Source organism: Calypte anna, chromosome 12, assembly GCF_003957555.1.
Source record: "Calypte anna isolate BGI_N300 chromosome 12, bCalAnn1_v1.p, whole genome shotgun sequence".
NCBI lineage: Eukaryota > Metazoa > Chordata > Aves > Apodiformes > Trochilidae > Calypte > Calypte anna.
In genome coordinates, this window is record NC_044258.1 from 7421141 (window position 1) to 7443649 (window position 22509).

General features: G+C 40.9%; 1 protein-coding gene across 1 annotated transcript; it reads right to left on the reverse strand.

Annotated features, from left to right (window-relative positions):
• Positions 1-576: 576 nt before the first annotated feature.
• Positions 577-22130, reverse strand: TKT (transketolase). Its single transcript, XM_030458352.1, has 14 exons — positions 21762-22130; positions 17005-17122; positions 15668-15781; positions 14960-15057; positions 13087-13278; positions 12148-12266; positions 11116-11309; positions 10359-10523; positions 9341-9497; positions 5912-6042; positions 4706-4789; positions 4436-4529; positions 2677-2799; positions 577-876 (listed from the first exon to the last, which is right to left on the reverse strand). The coding sequence occupies exons 1-14, from the start codon at positions 21866-21868 to the stop codon at positions 689-691; spliced, it is 1884 nt and encodes a 627-aa protein (XP_030314212.1). The 5' UTR covers positions 21869-22130; the 3' UTR covers positions 577-688.
• Positions 22131-22509: the final 379 nt, after the last annotated feature.

Below are 22509 nucleotides of genomic sequence, written 5' to 3' on the forward strand. Positions count from 1 at the left end.
TCCCCCAGTTCTGCTGGGTCTCCACCTCCCCACTGGCTCCCCAGGACCTGGTACATCACATTCTCTTCCACACTGTCCAGTCCTTCTTGACTTTGATTTTAAACAGCTTGGAGCAATGCAGAGAAGGAACTGCAGCAAAGGCATAAGGCACCCTCCTTCTGCAATCCATGATCCTGCTTTCCACTGCCTAATGCCTGACTCCAGAATAGGGGCCAATGAATCCTTCTGGCATCTCCCTTCAACACAGGATGTTAATCTTCAACAATATGTTGGCCAAACAGAAAAAAAAGTTGCTCTTTTCACTCTAGGCTTCAACATCCAAGGTCCATTTCCCTGCTGGAGCCCAGCCCAATTGGACCTTCAGTGGCCACCCCTTGCACATGCTGGAGCTCACAGTGGGGAAGGTTAGCTGTAAAGCAGAAGATGCTCCTGCTGTACAGCAGGCAGAAAAAGCACTGCTGCCTGCCCACAATTTGGTAAATAACCTGAAGTTTTTTCAGTGACTGAAAACCTGCAGCTGTTATCCCACAGCACAAAACCCCAGAGAGAAAAGAAAAGATATTAAAATCCAGAAGATTTTTTAAGCTGGTATTTTTATTAGAACTCTCTACAGAAAGCACCTTTGCCTGCCTTAAACTTACAGTACATCTCTGAACACTGCTTTTCTGTAAGCATGAGATGCTTCAAACTACTCCGCGTTTCTTGATTTGGATGCTGCCATCTTAACAGCTTGCACAATGGCATCTTTATCAATGCCAAACATCTTAAGGAGCTCAGCTGACTTCCCACTGCGTGGTACATGAGACACAGCCAAGCGATTGACCGTGATGCCAGGCTCACCCACCACTGCAGCACACACTGCTTCTCCAATGCCACCTGAAGAAAGAAAGTCAAACATGACACACACCTGCATGCTTCAGCAAGGAACATACAGACTGCACCTATCAAAGGTCCATGTGAGTTAAATCCTTGATTCACATGCTTATGGGAAGCACCAATCACGATGCATGTCTTGAGTTACCTGTCTGTGAAATAAAAACCCTATTGCAAAGGCATTCTGAGCACAAGCAACCTGACATTTCTGAAGCACAACGTGGCAGTAAGAAGCATGCATCTCTAAAGGGCACAGAGCTGTCAGGAAGCCCTCACTGCTTCAGCATCAGCCATCAAGGGCCAGTTTTAAAAATATATTTAGGCTGAGAAGTATTTACAAATGTATTTCATGTCCTGAAAGTCTGAATTCCCACCAACAGCATTTAAGGGCTCCATCTTTTCACAATGCCTGTAGGTGCCCTTAGGCACTTCTCTGGGTTATGGACTATATTCCCAGTCTTTGCTTAGAGCTCAGCTCATACTGAATCACTACCAGTGACAGAAACAAAGGAAGCAGCCAAGAACTGTGTGGCAGCAGGAGAGACACTGGAAGCAGGAGCACTAGGGGAAGAAGAAAACACAGGACTAGCATAAAGACCTTGTAGAAGAGACACCATGGAGCTGTGCTTCAGTTAGGGTGTATCCAGGAGCACAGGGCTTTGCACAGCTCCAGGCATGGTGGGATTTAACCTGTTTAACAGTCTCCACCCAGAGGCACCTTCATGGATGTGACTGGTAAGGTCAGCCTGATGTGGGCTTGCAATGCATTCAGGCTTGTGGTGCATGTACACTTGATATTCCTTGATTGCATCACACAGAGAAAGCTGTGCCAGTGTAAATCACACACTTATCACCTCAGAGTGTGATGATTTTGCCATCTTGCAAATCTGCAGTAAAATATTTGTCCAGAGTTGAAAGATGATGAGCGTCAGCGATGCTATAAACACCCCTAGTCCAGAACAAAAGCACAGTGTAACCAACACTTCCTGTAGTACCAGCTCACTTCAGGTACCTGACAAGAGTGATCCTACCTTCAAATTCAGTAACATTCTCGTAACATCTACTAATTCTTGTTAGTAGATATCTTCAGTATCTACTAATGCCCTATTTCACAGCTGCTTCTCTCTCTCTTTCTCCCCAAAAGAAGTAAAGCCTGAGGTGCAGGTCACAAAAGCTGATCTGTTTGCTTTTAGTCTCATCTTCACAGAACACGTTTGTACAGGCAAGCTCCTGAAAGAAAACCTGTGCAAACACAGCATCTCAGAGGGCAAGCAGCAGCAGATCATGGAGTTAACTCCAGTTGGTTGGTCACAAGTGTTGGGGACAGTCCTCTTTAATAACTTTATCAATGATCTGGACAACGGGATCGAGCACAACCTCAATCAGTTTGCAGACACTGCCAAAATCACCTGATTTCTAGTAACACAAGGAAAAAAGTTTAACAAACTGCAAAGCAGCTGCTGTAAAGCCATTCTGAGACCATTCTGTGCAGAATATCTGCAACGCAGCAAGAATTTACACTTTCACTGGGAACAAATGAACCAAGACTTCACTTGGACCAAGCATACAGAAGGGCACACAACACCATGCTAACAGAAAGGCAGCCCTGATTACCCCATTGTATCAGGAAAATTTCACCCCTTGGTGTCATGTTCTAATCCTAACAGCAATAAAAAACCTAAAACCCCTCTTTTGCTTTAACTGAACAACAGTATCAAGTCCTATACTTGTCTCTTAGGTCAGGGGAAGCTGTGAGCTTCCAGCTGTGGAACAATTGTGTGTCACCTCCTGGCCCCATCTCACCTTCATGGTAATGGTCCTCAACAGTGATGATTCTGCCTTTGGTCATTCTTGCACTTTCAAGTATTGTCTTCTTATCTAGGGGCTTTATAGTGAAGGGATCAATCACACGGATGAAGATTTTTTCTGCAGAAATAGAATTAAATTATTTGCAGCATGAATTTGGAGAATGCAAGACAACACAAGTGGTACAGGCAGCCCCTGCAATCTTCTAGAACTATAATGAAAACTGTGTACACCAAGTCTCAGATATCTGTATTTATGGTATATCTACCACAGAGTTCAAATAACCCTAATTTTTATATGTACTCTTTCTTCATGCACCTTGTCAGACAGAAATATCCACTCATTCATTCCACAGACAAAACTCTTGAGGCAGAAAATTCTTGAGTAAGTGACTGAAGGTCACTTGGAGTGTTGTCAGCAAAGCAGTAACTTAGTTGGCCTTTTCACAAGTAAGAGCAGAATCAAGTCACTGGAAAATCTTTCTTTCTCATTCAGACTGTCCATTGCAATTTCTTTTCCACATCTATGTTTTAACTTTGACTTTACTGTCAAGTCAAGCACAATTCCCTCCTGCTGCTTCAGGCTGTAGGCATTCTGCATTCTTCATTGCAGTCAGCCTGCTGATCAGGTGTGCCTGTTTGAACTGCCCCAGCCCTGATGGCAGCACCCTTAAAGTTTGGCATCAAAACACAGATTTATCCTGTTATCACAGGGCAGGCCTAAAATGCTTATTAAAGCTATGTACAAATGGCAATTATTCATATACAACACAAATTATATGAGGTTTTGTCTGATCTTGGCGGGCTGAACACCAAGTCAGCTCTTACCATGCATAAAGAAGCCCCACATTACATTGACAGTTGTGACTGAAGGCTCTTTAGTGGCCCATATATTTTAGGTATTACACTGCCTCTACAATAAGGGATTATCTCTCCATAGCTGGTTATTCATGCATCAAGATCATCAGAGAATCACAATGCAGAAAAATAACAGTCCTGAAAACACACCTTTTGACAAAATATGTCCCCCTTGTTATAGCATAAAAAGCTACCCATAAGCCACAGGCAGCATTAATTGTATTATCTTTTAATATCTGTAATCCCTCCCTGGGTGTAGGCTACTGACTCACAGGTTAACTTATGTTTTCTTTCTCTTCTTATTTGGTTGAAGGTTTCTTTATCTTTGCTGTGAGGTATCAGTGCATTTCAGCACTATGATAGAATTATTGCTTCCCACACTAATTAAATGTTGATACACTCATTCATAAAAAAGAATAAAAAATAGCTAGCACAGAATCACATCTACACAAAGACCTCAAGAGCACTTGTGCAGGAGCACCCACAGTTGCTGTGGCTCAGCTGTATTGTGTGAACTGGCTCCAGGCTGACTCTGTTCTGTTGTGTGGGTACTTGTCTGTGTGAGTGCCCACTCAGACAATATTTCAGGGAAGAAGCACTCTTTAAACACTTTCTCTAATATTCTACCTACAGGGCACTTTCAGACACATTTGAAATTCTAAGGAGACTTTCCTCTGGTCAGTTTGGCAATTTTCATGGCTACTAATGCTGCTAAGCAAACTAAAACCTTCTCTGATCTGTAACATATCGTGTTGCACTGCATCAGCTAAACAGGTGACCAACTGTCTGTAACAATTAATGTTTACCAGTGCAAAGGGTGAACAGTTAGGCTGAATGCATTGGTTTCTTTCCTGTGTTAAATGATGAAAAAGGAAAACAGCACCCCATAACCTGATCACCTTTTCTCAGCTGCTCTGCTGCAGCCAGAGCCTCATGCAGAGTGACTCCTGCACCAATCACAGTCACTTGATCATCCTTACTCTTCAGAACCACCTGCAAGAAAATGTTTAAATGTATTTTAACAACAAATACTGATATTTCTAACATTTCTGGGTATTTTGTTACAAAGATCAAATCTTTGTCACTGGAGTGCTTTAGAGGGAAAGAGGCTTTTACAGGAGCAATTTTACATATTTTTTTCTGATTCTGTTTATCTGGGCAATATTTACCTTTGCCTGTCCAATATGGAAATCCTCATTGTTGTTGTAAATGACAGGATTTTCAGGACGACTAGTTCTTATGAAACAAATACCCTATTTCCAAAATAAACATATTATAAATTACAAAACCAGAAAAGCAATGACATTTTAGCTTGTAAATCCTATGAAAAAAATACAGCAAAACTTTTTGTTTGCCCACTTTTCACCCTTTTATGCTAACTTTGGTTCTACTGAGTAAACTTTCTCCTTCCCTCACCACCCAGTTCCCATTACTTCCTTTTCTATAGCTGGTTGTTTCAGACATTAAAATGCAGTTAACCTCTTCTTAGAGCATGCTGATAATTTACACTTTTCTTGTGAAAATGTATAATCCTACTTGAGTTATTTAGAATCCTAGAACTTTGACATATAGGTGCAAATTTTACTCCAGCAACTTTAGACCTAGAGAAGAAATGCTCAGCTGAAAGCAAGGAACAATGCTTTCTATCAGGTATCTCAAGGTAAATTCCTATGTCAGTAAAAGAAGTACCAACCAAGGAAATGATTTGACCCAGGGCTACCAATGACATTTGACCATTAATGTGTTCAATTAGCTGAAGGTAAGAGAGACAAGAAACTCTGTCACAGCCACACAGGAAGTCATAGTCATCTTCAACTACAATCCAATTTAACTGCAGTCCATTATTGGCAAAAGAGGAGCAGAAGACAACTGATGAAACTGTCAACTAGTTTAATTACCAGCTATCAGCATCCCCAAAAGGTGTAGACTCTTAGGACTACTGGAGGAGCTGTCTCCTGAGCTTTCACGTACAGGCACTTGATCAAAATCCTCAAGATAGGTCATTACTATCATACCCTGCTGCAATTTTGACCCCATCATACTAGGAAAGTATTTCCTGTAAGTTTACAAAAGACCAGCAAGAGAGTAACCTTTGCCATTATTTCTGAGCCAATTTAGATCCAAACTGCAATCGCTGTGAAATCATTTGCATCTCCCTAAATCTGGCCCATGGCATTCCAGCCTGCCTGTTCTGCACTAGCCTGGACAGAATGTCTGCAACCTTTCCATGCAGTGAGAACTTCCCACTGGTATGCTGGAGCTTTTGAGAGAATTCATGTGGGTAGACATTCAAGAAACATGCCAGAAGCAACAAAAGAAGTAAAAAAAACAAAACCAAATTTTTTTCTCCGGCTCAGAACCACTGTGATGCAAACCTTGGTGTTGGCAGCTATTTCCACTGCTTTTTCAGTGGCTACAGCATCACTGGGGTAAAACACAGTGGAATTGGGAATAGACCGAAACAAGGCCAGATCCTCCAGTCCCATCTGAGAAGGTCCATCCTCACCTAAAAGAATTAAGCCAAGGTTATGAAAAGAGTCAGTGCACATTTTTGACAATCACTCAGCATAGCAATGAGGTTCAATGTAAACCAGGATTTAAAAAAAAAAAAAGTATAAAATCAGGCACACACAGGACATGCAAGTCTACCTGCTTGAGAAAAGAATCATCTTCTCCTTAAACTTGGAACCATCTAAACAGTAAATAAAGATAAAGAGACTAAAAAGAAAGAGAACTGGGGTTAAAAAGAAAAAATAGAAACTGAAGTGTAACAATAAAGCAACACAAAAGGAAGACAACCAAACTAGGAAGGGCATAGATACAGAAAAAGGGTCACAAGATATTTGGGCATCTTCAGATTTACTTGTGCTGAGGCTGCACGAGAAAAATTTATACTTGTCTGTATTGTTCCTCAAGATTTAAACTGTCTGGAAACATGGGAGGAGGATGTCATGTGTTCCCTCAGAAATGGAGAGCGCACTTGGTACAACTAGTTTTAACTTCTTAGGCTCACTTCAAGATTAAATGAAGGGTATGTGTTTTTTAGGATTCCTTATCCTGAACACGTGCTGGATGTTATGATTTTCCATAAAGAAACAACCATGACAACACCCCCACCCCAATGACCTGATGTGACGGTGCTTTGGGAATGGCACTGATCCAAACTAACCATGCAAAGGCTTCTGAATCCAGACATGTCACAGCCTGCAGAGCAGAAGCAGGGCAATGAGCCTTCTCACATGCACCCACTACCTGTTGCTCAAGAAGGACGAGCTCACGAGGAGGGAGGAGAGCATTTTCATCAGAGCAGCACAAAACTCTGAAGAACTTTAAACATGTTAAAGAAATCAATCATTGAACTCTGCCACTATACATTACTAATCATGTAAGCAAGAACCAGGAAAAAAGTGTCTCGGCTTTCAGTCATGACATGGAAAAAATTCTCAGCATCAGTTTCTAAATCTGTATGCATTCTGAATGAGTGGGATCTCAGCAGGCATATGCCTTTCCTAAAGTGCACCCACACTGTATACATAGAAGAAAAGTGAAATTATAAAGAACAAAAATTAATGGGAATCTTATCCAAGGTAAAGTGAGTACTCGTGCTTGTCCTACTTTTGCTAACATTGTGCAAATAATGCCAGCAGTCATGGTTCATACTAGTAATTTACAGACTAGCACTAAGTTGAGTTTGGCCCCAGGTGCATCCTTATGGAAATCCTGATTTATGTGACTTTCAAGTAATGCAGACCAACAGAGTAATTTTCCATTACGTATGCAAAACTTAGTTATAGCTTAAAAAAAGATGCAAGTGAATAATATGAACTGTATCAAATGTCTATACTGTAGCACTGGTAGTCTAAACAACTGATAGTTCAGTTTTTATCACATGTACACTGTAACTTCTTTCCATATATGGTCAATTTTGAAAATACTGATATTCTATTATTCTCTCGTGACTGCGAAAGCATGTTTAATGTTTCCTTAGATGTTTTGGTCTAGGACCTACTGGTCTAGGAGTGAACTTAGTACAAGTTCAGAAGGTCATTGTGATAGTTATTTCTCATAAGTGTAATGAGTCCAAATGTCAATACAGCAGAAGTGCAGTTCTGCCTAGATCTGCATACATAAACCTTCATTTTTTACCACAGATCCAGTTAGGATTCTGAATTCCATACAGACCCAAAGTTCTACTGAGAAGTACATTTAATTCATACCCTTCCATTTAAAATTGAATTTTCTAACTGCTTAAGGATTTTGCTGATTTACTGTCCTTTAAAACTCAAATGAAAAACTTTGTGTTCAAATTCTTTTTTTGAAAATCAGAGTTGAGGCTTGAATCAGGTTTGTTACTCAAACTACTTCATGAAGTGTGCTCTTTGCAAGCACAGCTCCTAGCAGAACATAACACGTGCTGAAAACCTGAAACTTGGAAGTGTAGTTCTAGGAGACAATTCAGATTACCTAAAGGACTTTTATCCTCTCAGATGAGCAAAGATCAAAATTAAGTGGCTTTTGCACCAAGACTCTTTGCTGCTTGCAAGAAGATTTAAACTGGATTGAACTAGACTATGATGAGGTGGGAGGACTGATCTTAAAAGAGGTTCCCAATAGAACACCTCCACACATGAGCCATAATCTGATGTACCCTACTTACAGTCTGCACTGCTGAAGCACACTCCATACAGCTGCAAGTTATGCTTGAAGCTCTAGATGTGACTACACATATCTATGAGGAAGCCTTAAATTTTTAAAGCTTTACCAATTTACAGGTCAAATTAACTATTTTGCTTTAAACAAAAAAACCCCAGTCCTCCTGCATACTATACAACTACCCAAAACTAATAAATCTACTGTAAAACTGGTGTACACAGAGACCCTTAATCTGCTGCTCATGTTAGCTTTTCCCTTGTTTCCTTTTCCCCTATAAATGTCTAGCAGGTTTTCATGCATGAATGTCTGCTGACATCTTCCTTCTTGGTATGCAAGTCTGCTCCTGTTTTTGTAAGTGATGTTTATGCATTTCACTAAAAAGCAAAAATCCCTTTCCTCCCTCAAATCTAAACTGAACCCTGATATGATTTGGCATGTACCAAACCATTATGATGGGAAACAAAGACCAGAGAAGGTACTGATGACTTCCTGAATTACACAACAGCTTCACAGTCCCTGTTTCATTGCTACTTTGAAGTTCTGGGTCTTTTTAATCAACACATTAACTGCTCCAGCAGCAAGAGATGCTGAGGTAAATTAAGGCAATAATTTCAAATCAGTGATCTTCAAAGGCTTAGTAAGCAAAAAATACTGATCTCTTGTAAAGTGTTTTTGAGATTGGTGGACAAGAGCATCTGTGCAAGAACAACTGTTATTAGTTTCTCATTTCAGGACTGGTGAAACAAAGGTACAGTAACCACATAACTATTCTCATCACAGAGGATGTCAGTTGCAAAGATGAAAAGGAACCTAAGCTCCCCACTTTCAATCCAATCCCTTTATATCATTCTGTACTAGTAGAGAAGAAAGGTTTGTAGGGAAAAGCCCTCTTTTTATTAGGCCAAACTGATAAAAGAGAAAAAAAAAGCAGATAAACTGATGAAGGCTTGAAGTCTTTCTAATTCTTTCTAAATACAATGTGTCTGATAGAAAATATTTGCAATTTGTTTCTTTCTATAAATGCTGCCCCTGTTACACCATCACAGCTGTACTACTGGTTGTCTCTACAAAGCATTATCAGTTTAACTGCTAGATATACTTATCACTAAAAGGATGGGACCTGCTGATAAATAAGCCAAGGCTGCCCTTACCAATAGAAACACCACAGTGCGACCCACAGAGATTGATGTTACTCTCGGAGATGGCAGCCATACGGATCTGGTCAAATGCCCGTGTGAAGAAGGTAGCAAAGGTGCTTGCAAAAGCAACAGTTCTGTCACGAGTGGCACAACCAACTGCAACACTCACCTGAAACGAGGGAGATTGTACAGGAATAGTGAATTCCTTGTTTATTCATAGTTTGCAAGAGGTCATCTGAGGCCTCCAACCATAAAACTTTAGCAAGAAGCTCTCAATGCAGATTAAAAAAATCTTGGTTCAGTCCTGCTCCCAAATGTTGGCCTTTCCAAAAAGAAAGGAGGCAACTCGCTCTCCCAGCATCCTCCAGCATCTCCTCTGCTCCTTGCCTCAGCTGCTAGCTCTTATCATTGATCATTACTGGCAACATCTTTCATCTTTTCTTCATCTGCTTCAAGATGCCTAAGAGTTTTGAGACTTATCCCCCCACATTTTTCTTTTCCTGGATCAAAGACTTAGGCTTTCAGTCCACAGGACAAGGTTTTACTATCACCAGCAGATAAAAATGAGCAGTGTTAATGGATTAATATTTACTAAAAGGGACATTCTTCAGCAAGACAGAAATTACAATAATGGCCTTAAATTGCTTATTGCTACAATTACCCCATACATTTATTTTACATAGAAATTGGTCTGCCCTTAAAAGAAGTTTCTCTTAAGATGCTGTAAATATAAAATGCTGTCTCATGCTCATGAAACCACGCTACTATAAACTTTGCCACAGACAGTCCATGGGATAATAAATCACTGCAGCCAAAACCTAATTTCTGTCTGCATTTATGTCTTTAATTTCATTTGCTTCAGTGAGCACACACAGGTGGCAACTGAAGACTCAAAAAGATGACACATCAAATTATTTTAGTCCTTTATATACAAATTAACTGTTTCTCTGTCCTCATCTTTATAGCCCAGTCTAGCATAGAACTTGTCACATTGTGACATTCCACTTCAGAAAACCCAGAGACCACTTACCATGTTCTGCTCAGCAATGTAGCACTCGATGTAGCGACTGGGATGTTCTTTCTTAAAAAGCTCGGAGAAGGTGGAGTTCTTGGTGTCTCCATCCAAAGCAATCACTCGGTCATTAGCATGGCCCAGTTTTGCAAGAGCAACACCATAAGCTTTGCGGGTAGCCCACTAGGAAGAGAACCCAGCAGTACTGTTACAAATGTCTGTTTCCAGTAGTTTGTTTTGTTGGTGTTGTTATTTTGGGGGTGTTCATTGTTTTGTTTTTCCATGAATGCATGCACACACAACTTAAAAAAACCCAAAACCTAACATAACCAAAAACATTTTCAAAGTTATCAGTGTCAAAAGCACAGAGGAGATCAGTGACATGTAGAAGAGTAAACAAAAATATAGTGAAGCATCAGGACACCTATCTGTACTGAAATCCACAACTCCCTGCAATCCAGCTAGGAAGCTGTGAAAACTTTGGTTTTTAAACCTGGAAATTCACTGAACCTCGTGGAATTGCTTTAATTTTGAATACACATAAAATAGTTTGTATAATTGCTGATGATCATGAAATGTAGAATTATTGGGGTCTTTATATTTTCATGTATCCTTTCAATACCCAGTGAGTTAAGGAGGTTGCTGTTTATCAGGATGCTCAAATCAGGAGAGAAGAGATGGATAGGGCAAGGGATAACACAAACCTTCCTGCTACCCATGTAATAGCTTTGCACTTAAAAGATATCTTACAAACAGTGAAAAAGAAAGGGGGTACCTTTTCTCCCACTTTGTAAGTTGGTGGAGATGGCATTTTAATGTTTCTAATATTTACTATAGGTGCATCTTCTTCTGGGAGGGCTGGAGAAAGCTTTTTCTTATTTTGGATTCTGTCATCTATTTCCTGAATGACCTGCTCAGCCATGTTTTTCGGTAGGGGCTTTCCATGCCAGCTTTCCTTATCTTCAACACCTGTGTAAAAATTACATTACAAGTAAGAAAAATATAATCTAAGTTTTTGGCTCAAGATTTTACTGAAATAAAAGTGCAGTGGAACATGACAGACTAGTGGTCTTTCAAGGAAGAACATACTTACTAGTCCTACTGTAAATAATTACAGTAGTACTCAATTGCATTAAGACAGATATGTTTAAAAAGATAAATAGTCAAATACCATATATAACAAACTAGTGACAAAATTCCAGTGTCTTCTATCAAAATTGGTTTTAAATTGGCACCTAAAAGACCTGGTCCATAAGTGTGGCCTAAGTAAAATCAGTGTGAACTGTTAACATGAAATATTAACAGAAGGCCTAAACAAACATATTCAGATAAATTTCAAACAACTGCTGTCTATTTCAAACAAGACCTGAAGTCTTACATCTTTATTTTACTAGCTGCTGCTGACTCTTATCCTTGTGCACTCAGCATTACCAGCAAAACTCTGGCTGATATGCTGCTTTTCACTAAGTCACTAAGAATAACACTTGCTATTAATATTTATCTGCTCAAAAAGGCAACTCACAGGCTGCTGCTAAAAGCTGTAGCTTAACAGACTCTTGGCAGCCCCCAGCACACTGAAGATGCATTTACTCCACCCTATAGATACCAAGCTCAGTAGCTCGTGCACATCTTGCTTGCAAGAAACAATATAATTTTCTAAGCACTAACACTGTTGAGACATCTAAAGAGTTCTTCTAATGTATGAAATGTTAAACTTGTATATTTTTTTAATTATTGCACCCTTATTGCAGCAGTATGTACATGGTATTATATACATGCGTATGCAAAGCAGTAGATGTTTTGCTACCTGATATGCCTTTGCCTTTGTAAGTCTTTGCAATGATAGCTGTTGGCTGATGTTTGGCCTGGCCAAAGGCTTTGCAGAGTTCCTCCACACTGTGTCCATCCACGATGATAGCATGCCAGCTAAGAACACAAACAGATCAACTGTTTCTAAAGGGTTTTAGCATGTGATGCTCTCTGGTGGTTAGCAATAACAATAATGAATTCTAACTTCATCCCAATGCAGTGTCTTTTTAAGAGACCCAAAGTATGGCAGGAAGGTAAATGAGCATTGTTTGAGATCACAACGTATCACAGTCCCTTTTTTATAACACAAAATGAGTCACAGAGGGATCAGCAGCTACTAAAAAATTTATAGTTGATAAATAACTAAGTTATCCTAGGTTTCTTCAGACATAATAGCCATTTTTAATAAAATAAACGCAAATAAAACATTTAGAAATCAATTTAAAAACTGACAATGAAAGTTGATTAAAATATTAAAAATGTTCCATGATAATTTGCATGGCTGCTATTGTATCTGACAGGTTTTGTCATGGGCTTTTGCATCTAAGTGGAAAGATATAGGTAGAAACTAAATGACAGCACACAGCATACACACAGGAGTAATGATTTCCATGCCCTTTTTTCTGGTCTACTTGCTGTAACAATACATTTAGTCATACAGTTATAAAATATGTTTTCAATGTGATAAAAACGTCAAGATCCTCCAACAAATTCATTTGACTAAGCAGTACTTTTATTTTTCCTCTAAACAAAAGTACTGACACTTTTAGTATTTCTGCTGTACAAGTTAAGACAACCAATATCAGGCATTATGAAAGGGCATCTTTCTTGGTGATAGTATCATTGAAGAGCTGAAATTTCATTCGAAAAATTCTGAAAAGCAAATTAAACATGGTTTCAAATTGGAGACAATACTGAGCTTCTTCCAAACACGTACCCAAAGGCTTCACAGCGTCTCTGGTAAATTTCAACATGATGCTGCAGGGGCGCGGGGTCGCTTTGTCCAAGGCGGTTAACATCAAAGATAGCAACAAGATTATCAAGCTTGTAAATCCCAGCAAAGGCCATGGCCTCCCAGACAGAGCCTTCAGATAACTCTCCATCTCCAAGCAGGCAATACACTCGATAGCTAGGAGAAGAAATTTAAAAAAATAATAAGTTTGATATCAAAGCACAAGTGAATCAAATGCAAAATGCCTCCAACAAGTCATGAGGAGAATTCACTTCTTTTTCTATCCCAAACTCAACTGCCTTTACTCAATGGATTTGCCTCAAAGTTACATAACCTTAAACAAATTAAAATACTTCTGAGCTGTTACACATGAAAAATATAAAATAAGAAATATTGTATTCCTTTTCAAACCTTTGCCTCAAAAAACCAAAACCAAACAAAACCAAAGCCAACAAAATCAGGTCTTAAGCCTCCTATTGCAAGGCTTGAATGAACAGACCCATTAAACGCTGTCACTGTGACTCAGCAAGATCACCAACAATGCGTGAGAGCCAACTGTCTGCTTCCCCATTCCAGCTGTATGGCACCCGGAAGGATGACTGATAATTTCATTTCAGGAAGCTATAAATTGGGGATGAACTCTACTACAGATTGAAGCATGTGGCATAGCCAGATTCAAAGTTAAGGAAAAGGATAGCCAGCATGATTATGACTTTATAGAATACTTCAATACTTCTACAAACACTGAAGTTTTATATTTAGGTTAAACTCAGGAGTACTGCTTGATCACTACAGAATTCATCCACTCTTACTTTTCTTGTATTGCCACTTTTTTTCTTTTTTTTTTTTTTAATGAAAAAGCTTTAAAAATATTTACTACCTATTATAAAAGAACGGTAAATTAACCTTCAACTTTGTAACTTCAAAACAAAATAATCAATATGGCTTTTAATTTTTTTTTTACTAAACATTAAGCTACAACAGACTTTTAATCTGAATCCCACCTGCCTTCAAATAAATCTGAACTCCTTCCACATAAGCTGCTCTCCAGCACTGCATGCAAGACCACCTTTTTCTTCTGTCATGTAAACACTGGTTAGATTTTTTCCACACGTAGCATCTGCTAAACTCAATTAAAATCAGCAAGTCATCTTTCACAGAAATTATTTCAAGCTAGTGAAGTGTAGGACACATTAACTGGGCAGCCTATGCTCCAATGTACTAGAACTGTCACATAAAATACATCAACTGTATCAGGGCTGTTTTCCTCCTCATACATATTTGCCTTCAGACATCTACTTTTTTTGTCCACAAAACAAATGGCAAACAGTAATTTTTGTCTCTATGGAGCCGAGTGCATTTCTGATAACATTTTGAAGACCTACTTTATGATTCAATGGTGCTATTATTAACCATAACAGTTCTTATCTATCTTATCTAGATACATATTCTTCATTCTTTGTGTTCTGACTCAACAGAATCATTTCCAGTTTGCATCTTCCATCTAAGCGGACAAATAGCAGTCTCAAAATGGCCATCATTTATTCTCTGGAAGTTAGAGGCTGCTCCAACAATTTATTTCTCTGTCCAGGAACATCATCTTGTAATGCTGTCAAGTTTCAAAAGGAACATATATTTGCATTGATTTTTGCTAATCTTTGAATCCTTAGTATTTCACTGGCAATGGCTTTGCAAGTATCAAGCTAGTAACCTACAATTTAAAACTTGAATTTGAAGTTTAATTTGGGACTGGAGACTAAAAGGTGTCTATTTCCTGATCAAGATAAGAATGCCATTTCTTTTTTGTAAAATATTCCCTCTCCATGCCTATAGTAATAAATTGTGGAGGTGAAATTACCTGGCTCTGTCAAAGAACTTGCCAGTGTATGCCATTCCACATGCAGCACCAAGACCCTGACCAAGTGATCCAGTAGCCACATCAGTAAATGCTTGTCTCTGAGAATAAAAATATGACAATTATTTTACACTTAAGAAACAGAACTCAATTCCAGTGCTAGGAGATGGTTCAACACACATCAAAAATCAGCTTCTCAGATGTAATTTAGGGCAAGTCCCTTCAAGTCCTACCCCTTCTTCCCCTTGATGATCAGTGTCACAATGTGAGGCTCTCTGAGAGGGAAGGGAATCAACAGCCCAGATAGGGAAACAGTTACCTGATGGCTTTGTGTAACAAAGAATCAATTGAAACAACTTGCCGGGAATTCGAACACCAATGAGGAGACCAAGCTTGATATAAACTCTTGAAACACCTCAAGGCTTCTTAAAGTACAAGAAAAGCCATGCTGAAACTTCATATAAATCTCATTTAAATGGAAAACACTGCCTCACAAGACTGTAGGGGAACTTTAATGCAACAATAAAGGTCATTTTGCATGCTCATTCAAATGCAGACAATGATTCTGTTGTGAAGCCATAAATACCATCATCCTTTTTGTCTTTTTCTCTCTCCTGCACTGTGGGCTGGCAACCAAGAATTGCTGCAAAATACATCTGCTTCTTGTTTTACAGATAATACCATCTTATATCAAAGGTTAGGAGCACTCACTGGCACTGGGTGTCCTTCTAAGACAGAATCAATTTTCCTCAAGTTCAGTAATTCTGCTTCTTGTAGAAAGCCAGCTTCTGCCCAAACAGAATATAGAACTGGTGCTGCATGACCCTAGAGAGAAACAAAGATTTTAAGTGAAGCAGAAATGTCACCCTATCCTAGTATCAAGGCAAAATTCTGCAAAGTTGACAAACCCTGGAATCAGGTTCTTAACTAAACTAAAAAAAGGACTGAATTATAAAACACTTTTACAAGGCAATAAGTGAGCCACAACAGGCAAAATTTTAAGCTTTACTCAGATCATTGCAGCCCCGTCCTACTGGACTTCCACTGATCTTCCACCCATGAAGTCATTGAGTCAAAAAAGGATGCAGGTTTGAAGCCATTTAGCAACTATGGGCAGAAACCCTGATACAATAGAGAGGTGAAGCAAACATGAAGAACTGACTCTCATTTGTTGTTTTACCACCTCAGCATTAGCTGCTTGCTTCACATCCAATTACTTATTCAGGATGGCAAACAGAAGTGGCAACAGTGCTATCCAATGCAAGGAAATATCAGCTATGTAGCACTTCTGTAAGCTGCCATGCCAGGAACTCTGACTCGAAGATGGAAATTGTCTCACTGCAGCACTTCATCTGCAATTTAGCACATCATTATGTTTGCTGAAGGCCCCTCAGATGCCTTTATGTGATGTGTTGGAAACGACCCTGTGATGTGCAAGGGCACAATGCAAAAGGGGATAGAAACTCTAATGGCCAGTCCAGATTGTGGCTTGATGTGTTTTCTGAACCACAGTGGCTTCAAAAGCAGTATTGACTTTAACACTGGCACTGTAGGAATGCAAGCTCCTCTCTAAGCTACCATAACTGTTTCACATGATGCTCCCTGAAAAGCTGAGAGTAATCAGTGCACATTGTGACGTGACTGCAGGCATAACAGCATGGCTGCATTTAACAAGTAGAGCACAAAAGCTAACTGTGACTTACTCCTTGGAAAATTGGTTATGCAAAACCAAACCAATGTTAATATTTCTTGGAATAGTTTATAGACAATATAACGACAGCTGAATTATTTCACATTAAGTCAACATGGTGAAGTTAGACTCGGAGACCCCTTATATGGACAGTTTAAAATTATTTTTGAGTTTTGCTACAAGTTAACCAGCTTTTAGTTGCCTTTCTGAAGTAGACAAATTCCAAACTCTCAAATATATCCAATATACTTTCATGCAGATGCAAGCATAAGTATAAGTCAAGAAAGACAAGTCCATTTAACTCACAGACAGCTCCTAACTACCAGACAGGATCAGTGTAGCACAGCAATTATTTTACCTTTGAAAGAACAAACCGGTCGTTGCTGGCATTTCTGGGATCTTGCACTTTGTACCTCATGGTATGGAAAAACAGCACAGACATGATTTCTGCTGCACTGCAACATGATGTAGGGTGGCTACAAGTCAAGACAGATACAAGATTACAATTTATCAGCATTGATTCTTCAGGACCATATCTTTAAAATACCACTCTACCAGTGGCATTAAAATATGCAGTCTTAAGTGTTTTTTGATAACTCACATCCTCTACCATTACCCCAATGCCAATTAATTGTCCTTTGAGACAAAGGGAGCCTTCTTCTCTAGTTGAAGTGGATGCTAAAAGGCAGACCCTGGTGACAGCTCAAGGACACATCTTTTAGAGCTTGGCACCTTCATGCCAGGGAACACCACCCAGCTGGTGCCTGTGGAGCACAGGAAGCAGTGTTACCCGTGCCTGAAATCACACCCTACTGATTGACCTGATGGCAGAAATTCACACTGATGCAGAGCAAACAAAGGTGGCTTTCCACAGTGCTTTGTCCATTTGCAGAGTGAAGGAATTAAAAGTGTGGCACCATGACTTCTTTAGCCCCAGCTGCACAGGCAGGGATTGATAAGGAAAATATTAACTTCTGCAGAAAGTTCTGAAACATTTCAACCTGCATAACACAGGTACAGTTTATTATACCATGTTAGACCTGATATAACTAGAATTCTTATTTCTAAAGAGAACATGAAATAATACAGTTCTTGTAATTAATCTTTTACTGAAACTGGGTACAGAAATTTACTGTCTCCAGTAAACACCCAGATACACAATGCAGAATACTAATCTGCTTAATCTTTGTCTAAGAGAGGAACCAACATTTTCTGCATTTACATTTGTATCAGTTTGAAACACTAAACTAGTTGGTTTATCAAACATTCATAAGTATCTGGGATGGTCTCTCCCATTGAACTGTCTGGGACAACTTTTGCCACAATTTTTAAGTGGCACAAATTAATTCTTCAAGTGTAATTTGCCCATTTCAGAAGCAACTATGCCATACAGTAGAATGTAAAGTAACACGAAAAGGGTTATTTCCAAGTGGCAAATATTGAGGTATTCCAACTCAGGGTATACATTGCATCTGAAGGGCATACTTTATTTACCTACATTATTGTAATTTAAATAACGATCACTTTGCTTCTTATGCACCTTGAAGGGATGGCACTCCTTGACCACCTGAATGTATCAGTCTTGGCTTTTCACTTGGCATAAAGCTCAGAAGAGGTAAGGAGGCTCTTTAAAGACCCTTTTTGAGTGTGGAAAGCAACATTTTTCAGATTTTACTGGTGTAAACAGGCTCATTCTTGACATCAGTGGTTGCTACTGAAGTACAGGAAATTGAATGATGATCAGTAACGAGCTTGTGGATGCAGAAATATGCACCAGCTTAGAAAATAATTTGCAGATTCATCTCACTTTCTCTTCTACCAATATATATTTTTCATCTTTAACACAAAACTCTTAAAAGATTTGACCCTACTTGTAAAGCAAGAGAAACCATGAAAGTGTCACATTCCATTTGCCACATGCACATTTACCATGCATGTTAGGATTAGACAACACTTTCACTAGAACTGTAACCAGAATATTCTCTCCTGGTAGAGATAAGCCTTCCCTCCCAACATCCCCAACAGTGCTGTAACAAGAGAATAAAACCATGCAAAACATGAATTATGGTTAGTGTCCATCCCTTAGTAAGTACTCACACACAGAATCAAAAGAATTAGCTTTGAACCATGGTTCAAACATATTAGTAAATATTTATGTATTTGAGTTAATCAATAAGCCTTACATGCTTGTTTAAAGCTTTCATTCCTTTAATTTTATTAACTTTATACTTAACCATACTTCTATGGTCTCCTGGTCTTGGTAAAAAAAGTTTTAAACAACCTAAAGTGGTAGCGTATGGAAATAAGAAAAAGGTAGAAAAATTTAATAAATTGGAGATAACCTGCAACAAGTGATCACACCATGTTATGAAAATTAACTGCCTCTTATGAAATCCTTGCAACTTCCACTTTTAAGAATTTAGCCATATCGTTCTAAGTTGCCAATCACTGTGTCAAAACTGCAGAAATGTATCACTAGCTACAAAAGAGATCAGTTTTGATGAAAATGGCTGCACTGCTTATCTAAAAGGAAAAATTCTTCCACGCCCAAAAGCAAGAACGTTCAATCTTTACAACTAACTTAATCATATTTTTTGCCCATCTAAGGTATTTTAAGCACAATTTTTTTCCAGGTCACTGAAGTTTTCCACTGTGGCCAGTGAAGTACTGAAAGTGATACATCTGAGCATCTTCAGGATTGCTGTACCTGATCTTTCAGCTCTTGTCCAGACAATGGCTGCACTTGCTTTAATGGAAGTTAGTACAAGTAAGAACTGGTGTGTCAGATCTACCACAGAACCACTTGTGTTGCAATTTATGCCACAGTTTACAGAAATTACTTCCTTGAAAGAAGTAGGCAGGTCTTCTTTCATTTGAAGTGCTTTTATTGCAAGTGTTTCCTTCAGTTTTACAAACTACACCTTTAACAAACAAAAATTTCAATGCAAAGCACGGCGATTCTTATGAACTTTAAACTTCTATTTAACTTCCATTCAAGTGTCTTTCTCTATTCTTAGTGTATACCAACGATGCCAGCAAAGCTTATAGTGCCATTCAGGTTTTGGAAGACACTCATACCTAACAGCTCTTTTAGGGGATTTGCCTAAAGCCACAATAGAGTCTGAGTGTCTTTTAGGCACATTACTAAACCATCATCTTGGTAACCAAATCTTATTAATTCAGGAAATATATGACTTGTCAACAGATTCTTCCCTCCAGAGCCCATCTTTCATAATCTGCTCATTACAAGGTTGTGTAATGTTTTCAGGCTCCACACAATTCTAGTGCTAGAATAAACAAATGATTAATGAAATGCCTTGGTGCAAGAAGCACTCAGTATTGTAGCACACAAGAACCTGGAAAAGCTTCAGTAAAACTACTTCTATGGGGAAACTACAGAATGAGGGAATGGGGGAAACAGTTTTGCTATTAAATTTCATGGACTGCAGGAAGGTAGCAAAGGCTGCAGCAAGATCCTTATTCGTTAATGCTTATTCTTTAATAGCACATCAGACAAAACAGAAAAATAATTTTCTCTGTAGATAAGACAACTGATACCATACATCTGTGTAGCCTGCTTAAAATACACACTTGAGACTGAAGCCCAAGCTCTGTGAAGCAGATTTAGCACAATTTTTCCTGCCTACCATTTCAGGCAGGCTTGTGTAATGCTGTCTGTACACTGCTGCTTTGAAACAAATCAAGAATTAAAAGAGCAATTGTTGGGTTATCTTGTGCTTCTCTCTCCAGACTGGACCAAACAAGCTGCAGATCTGTAAAAACCCACTCCTATGGCTAGCTGAGAGGCTGCCTGTGTCCCAACACTCCATTTTATAGGAAGAACCAGAGCATTTTCATTTGCTGTATGCAAAAGGAGTGAGTAAAGTTCCTGTATGCATTGAGAAGGAGCCATGTGAGGCAGCACATGCCAGACAGAGTGGAAAGTGTAAGGAAATTCAAAGAAGGTTTAAAATACTTTACACACCAGCTTTCTCCACACAAACTGCAGCATTCAAAGGATTCCTTCAATTTTTCATTTATATATATATATATTTTTAATAAAAAACCCACATTGGCCAGTTTAAAAAAATTTATAAGGAGAAAATTGCAACAAGATGGAATTAAAAAAAAAAAAAAAAAAAGGCCAAAATTCTATATGGAAGCACTCACACGTATTATTGAAGCAGAAGAAATGGCTTTCATTTTACATGAGCTTTTGCAGATTGTTTGCAGAGATTTTTTTTTTTTCCATAGGTAAAGTACGATCAAAGGAAAGATAGCCCTGGAATCTGCACACATCAGAGCCCACGCTAAACCCAGTCCAGAGGTCTGAATAAACTGCCCATTTGAGTCCGCGGGCATTTCACAGATAATCCCACTTGGGCTCACTTGAAATTCTGTGCAGAATTAGTTCCAACTGACGGGCACGAAATGAAAAAGAAGCCGATTGTGCCCCAGGCACAAATTCTTTGGTTTTCAATCCTGCATCAACTTAGCATTCCCAGCCTCTCTCCGCAGTCACAACACCCTCCGGACACGGCGACCGACGTGGCCCGCGGCGGGGCGACTGTAGCCACCGGGCCGGGTCGGGTCGGGTCGGGCCGGGCGGCCTTTGCCCGCAGAAGCCCCACTACCTCCCCCGCACTCTTCGCTGGCCCTCGGCCGCCATTTCCACATGCGGCACCTCCACATCACGCAGCTCGGCGCTACTCTCCCGACCTAACCCGACACCGGGGCGGGGGGGATACCGGGGATTTGGCCGCGACCACCGCGATGCCATCCCCGCGCAGCGCACGTTCCGCCCCGGGGCCGCCCCAGCTCCCCGCCCAGCCCGGGAGGCACCGATGGGCCCCAGCATCCCCGCCCGCCCCATGCTCTGCACAGAGGAGGGGTGGGCTCTGCCCTCGGGAGACACCGATGCGCCCCCGGGCAGTGGGTAGCGGGCTGAGGGATCCCGGGCAGCATCCCCCTGAGCGCCGCCCCACCTCGGCCCGGCCGCGGGACGGACGCACGGGTGGGGATGCGGGAGCGCGGCTCGCCGGAGGGGCGGGCGCCGCGTAACCGCGGGTCCGGTCCGCGTCCAGGGTTGGGGCGCAGCCCGTCTGCCACACTCACCCGGAGCCAGCCGCGGTGGTGGCCTTGATGGAGCTGATGCGGAGCCGGTTGGCCGTGTCCTTCAGAGCCTGCAGGGTCTGCTGGTCGGGCTTGTGGTAATCCTCCATCAGGGCGAAGCGGCGGGGCTCGGGCGGCGGCGGCACCTGGGGCTGGGCAGGGACAGCGGTGCTCAGCAGGGGTGCGGGCAGCGTGCCTGAGCCGGGCCGTGCGTGGGGGGCGGAGGGAGGGAGGAAGGGGCGGAGGGACAGAGAGGGAGGGAGGGAGGGAGGGAGGGAGGGGGAGGAAGGGGACGGGGAAGGGAGGGAGGAAGGAAGGGAGAGGGAGGGGGAGGCTCCGCTCCCCGCCTGCTCCGGGCTCTGCCGCGCACAGCGCCGCGGCCGCACGCGGGAGGGGCGGGGCAGTCTCGCGGGGCGGGCGTCGCCCCCTGGCGGCGGCTCGCGGAGGCCGCTCCTGTCCTCGCGCAGGCGCCATTTTCCTGTGGCTCTTGTCAGACCGCACGGCCCCGCACGGCCCCGCACAGGGCGTGAGGGCGGGATGCTGCCTGACGCGTTTTTACCGCTCCAAAACCCCGCTCGCTAAAGCTGTTTCGGAGGGTTCTTCCTCAAGCCTATTCCTGCCTGTAAAAAGATGTCGCTCTGCCTCTTCACGGTAACCTTGTTACTCTACACAGGAGGAGCAGCTACAGAGTTACCTTGTGTAACGCTGCCTCGCCAGAAAGAATCCAAAGCCTGTAATACCCGTGTAAGAA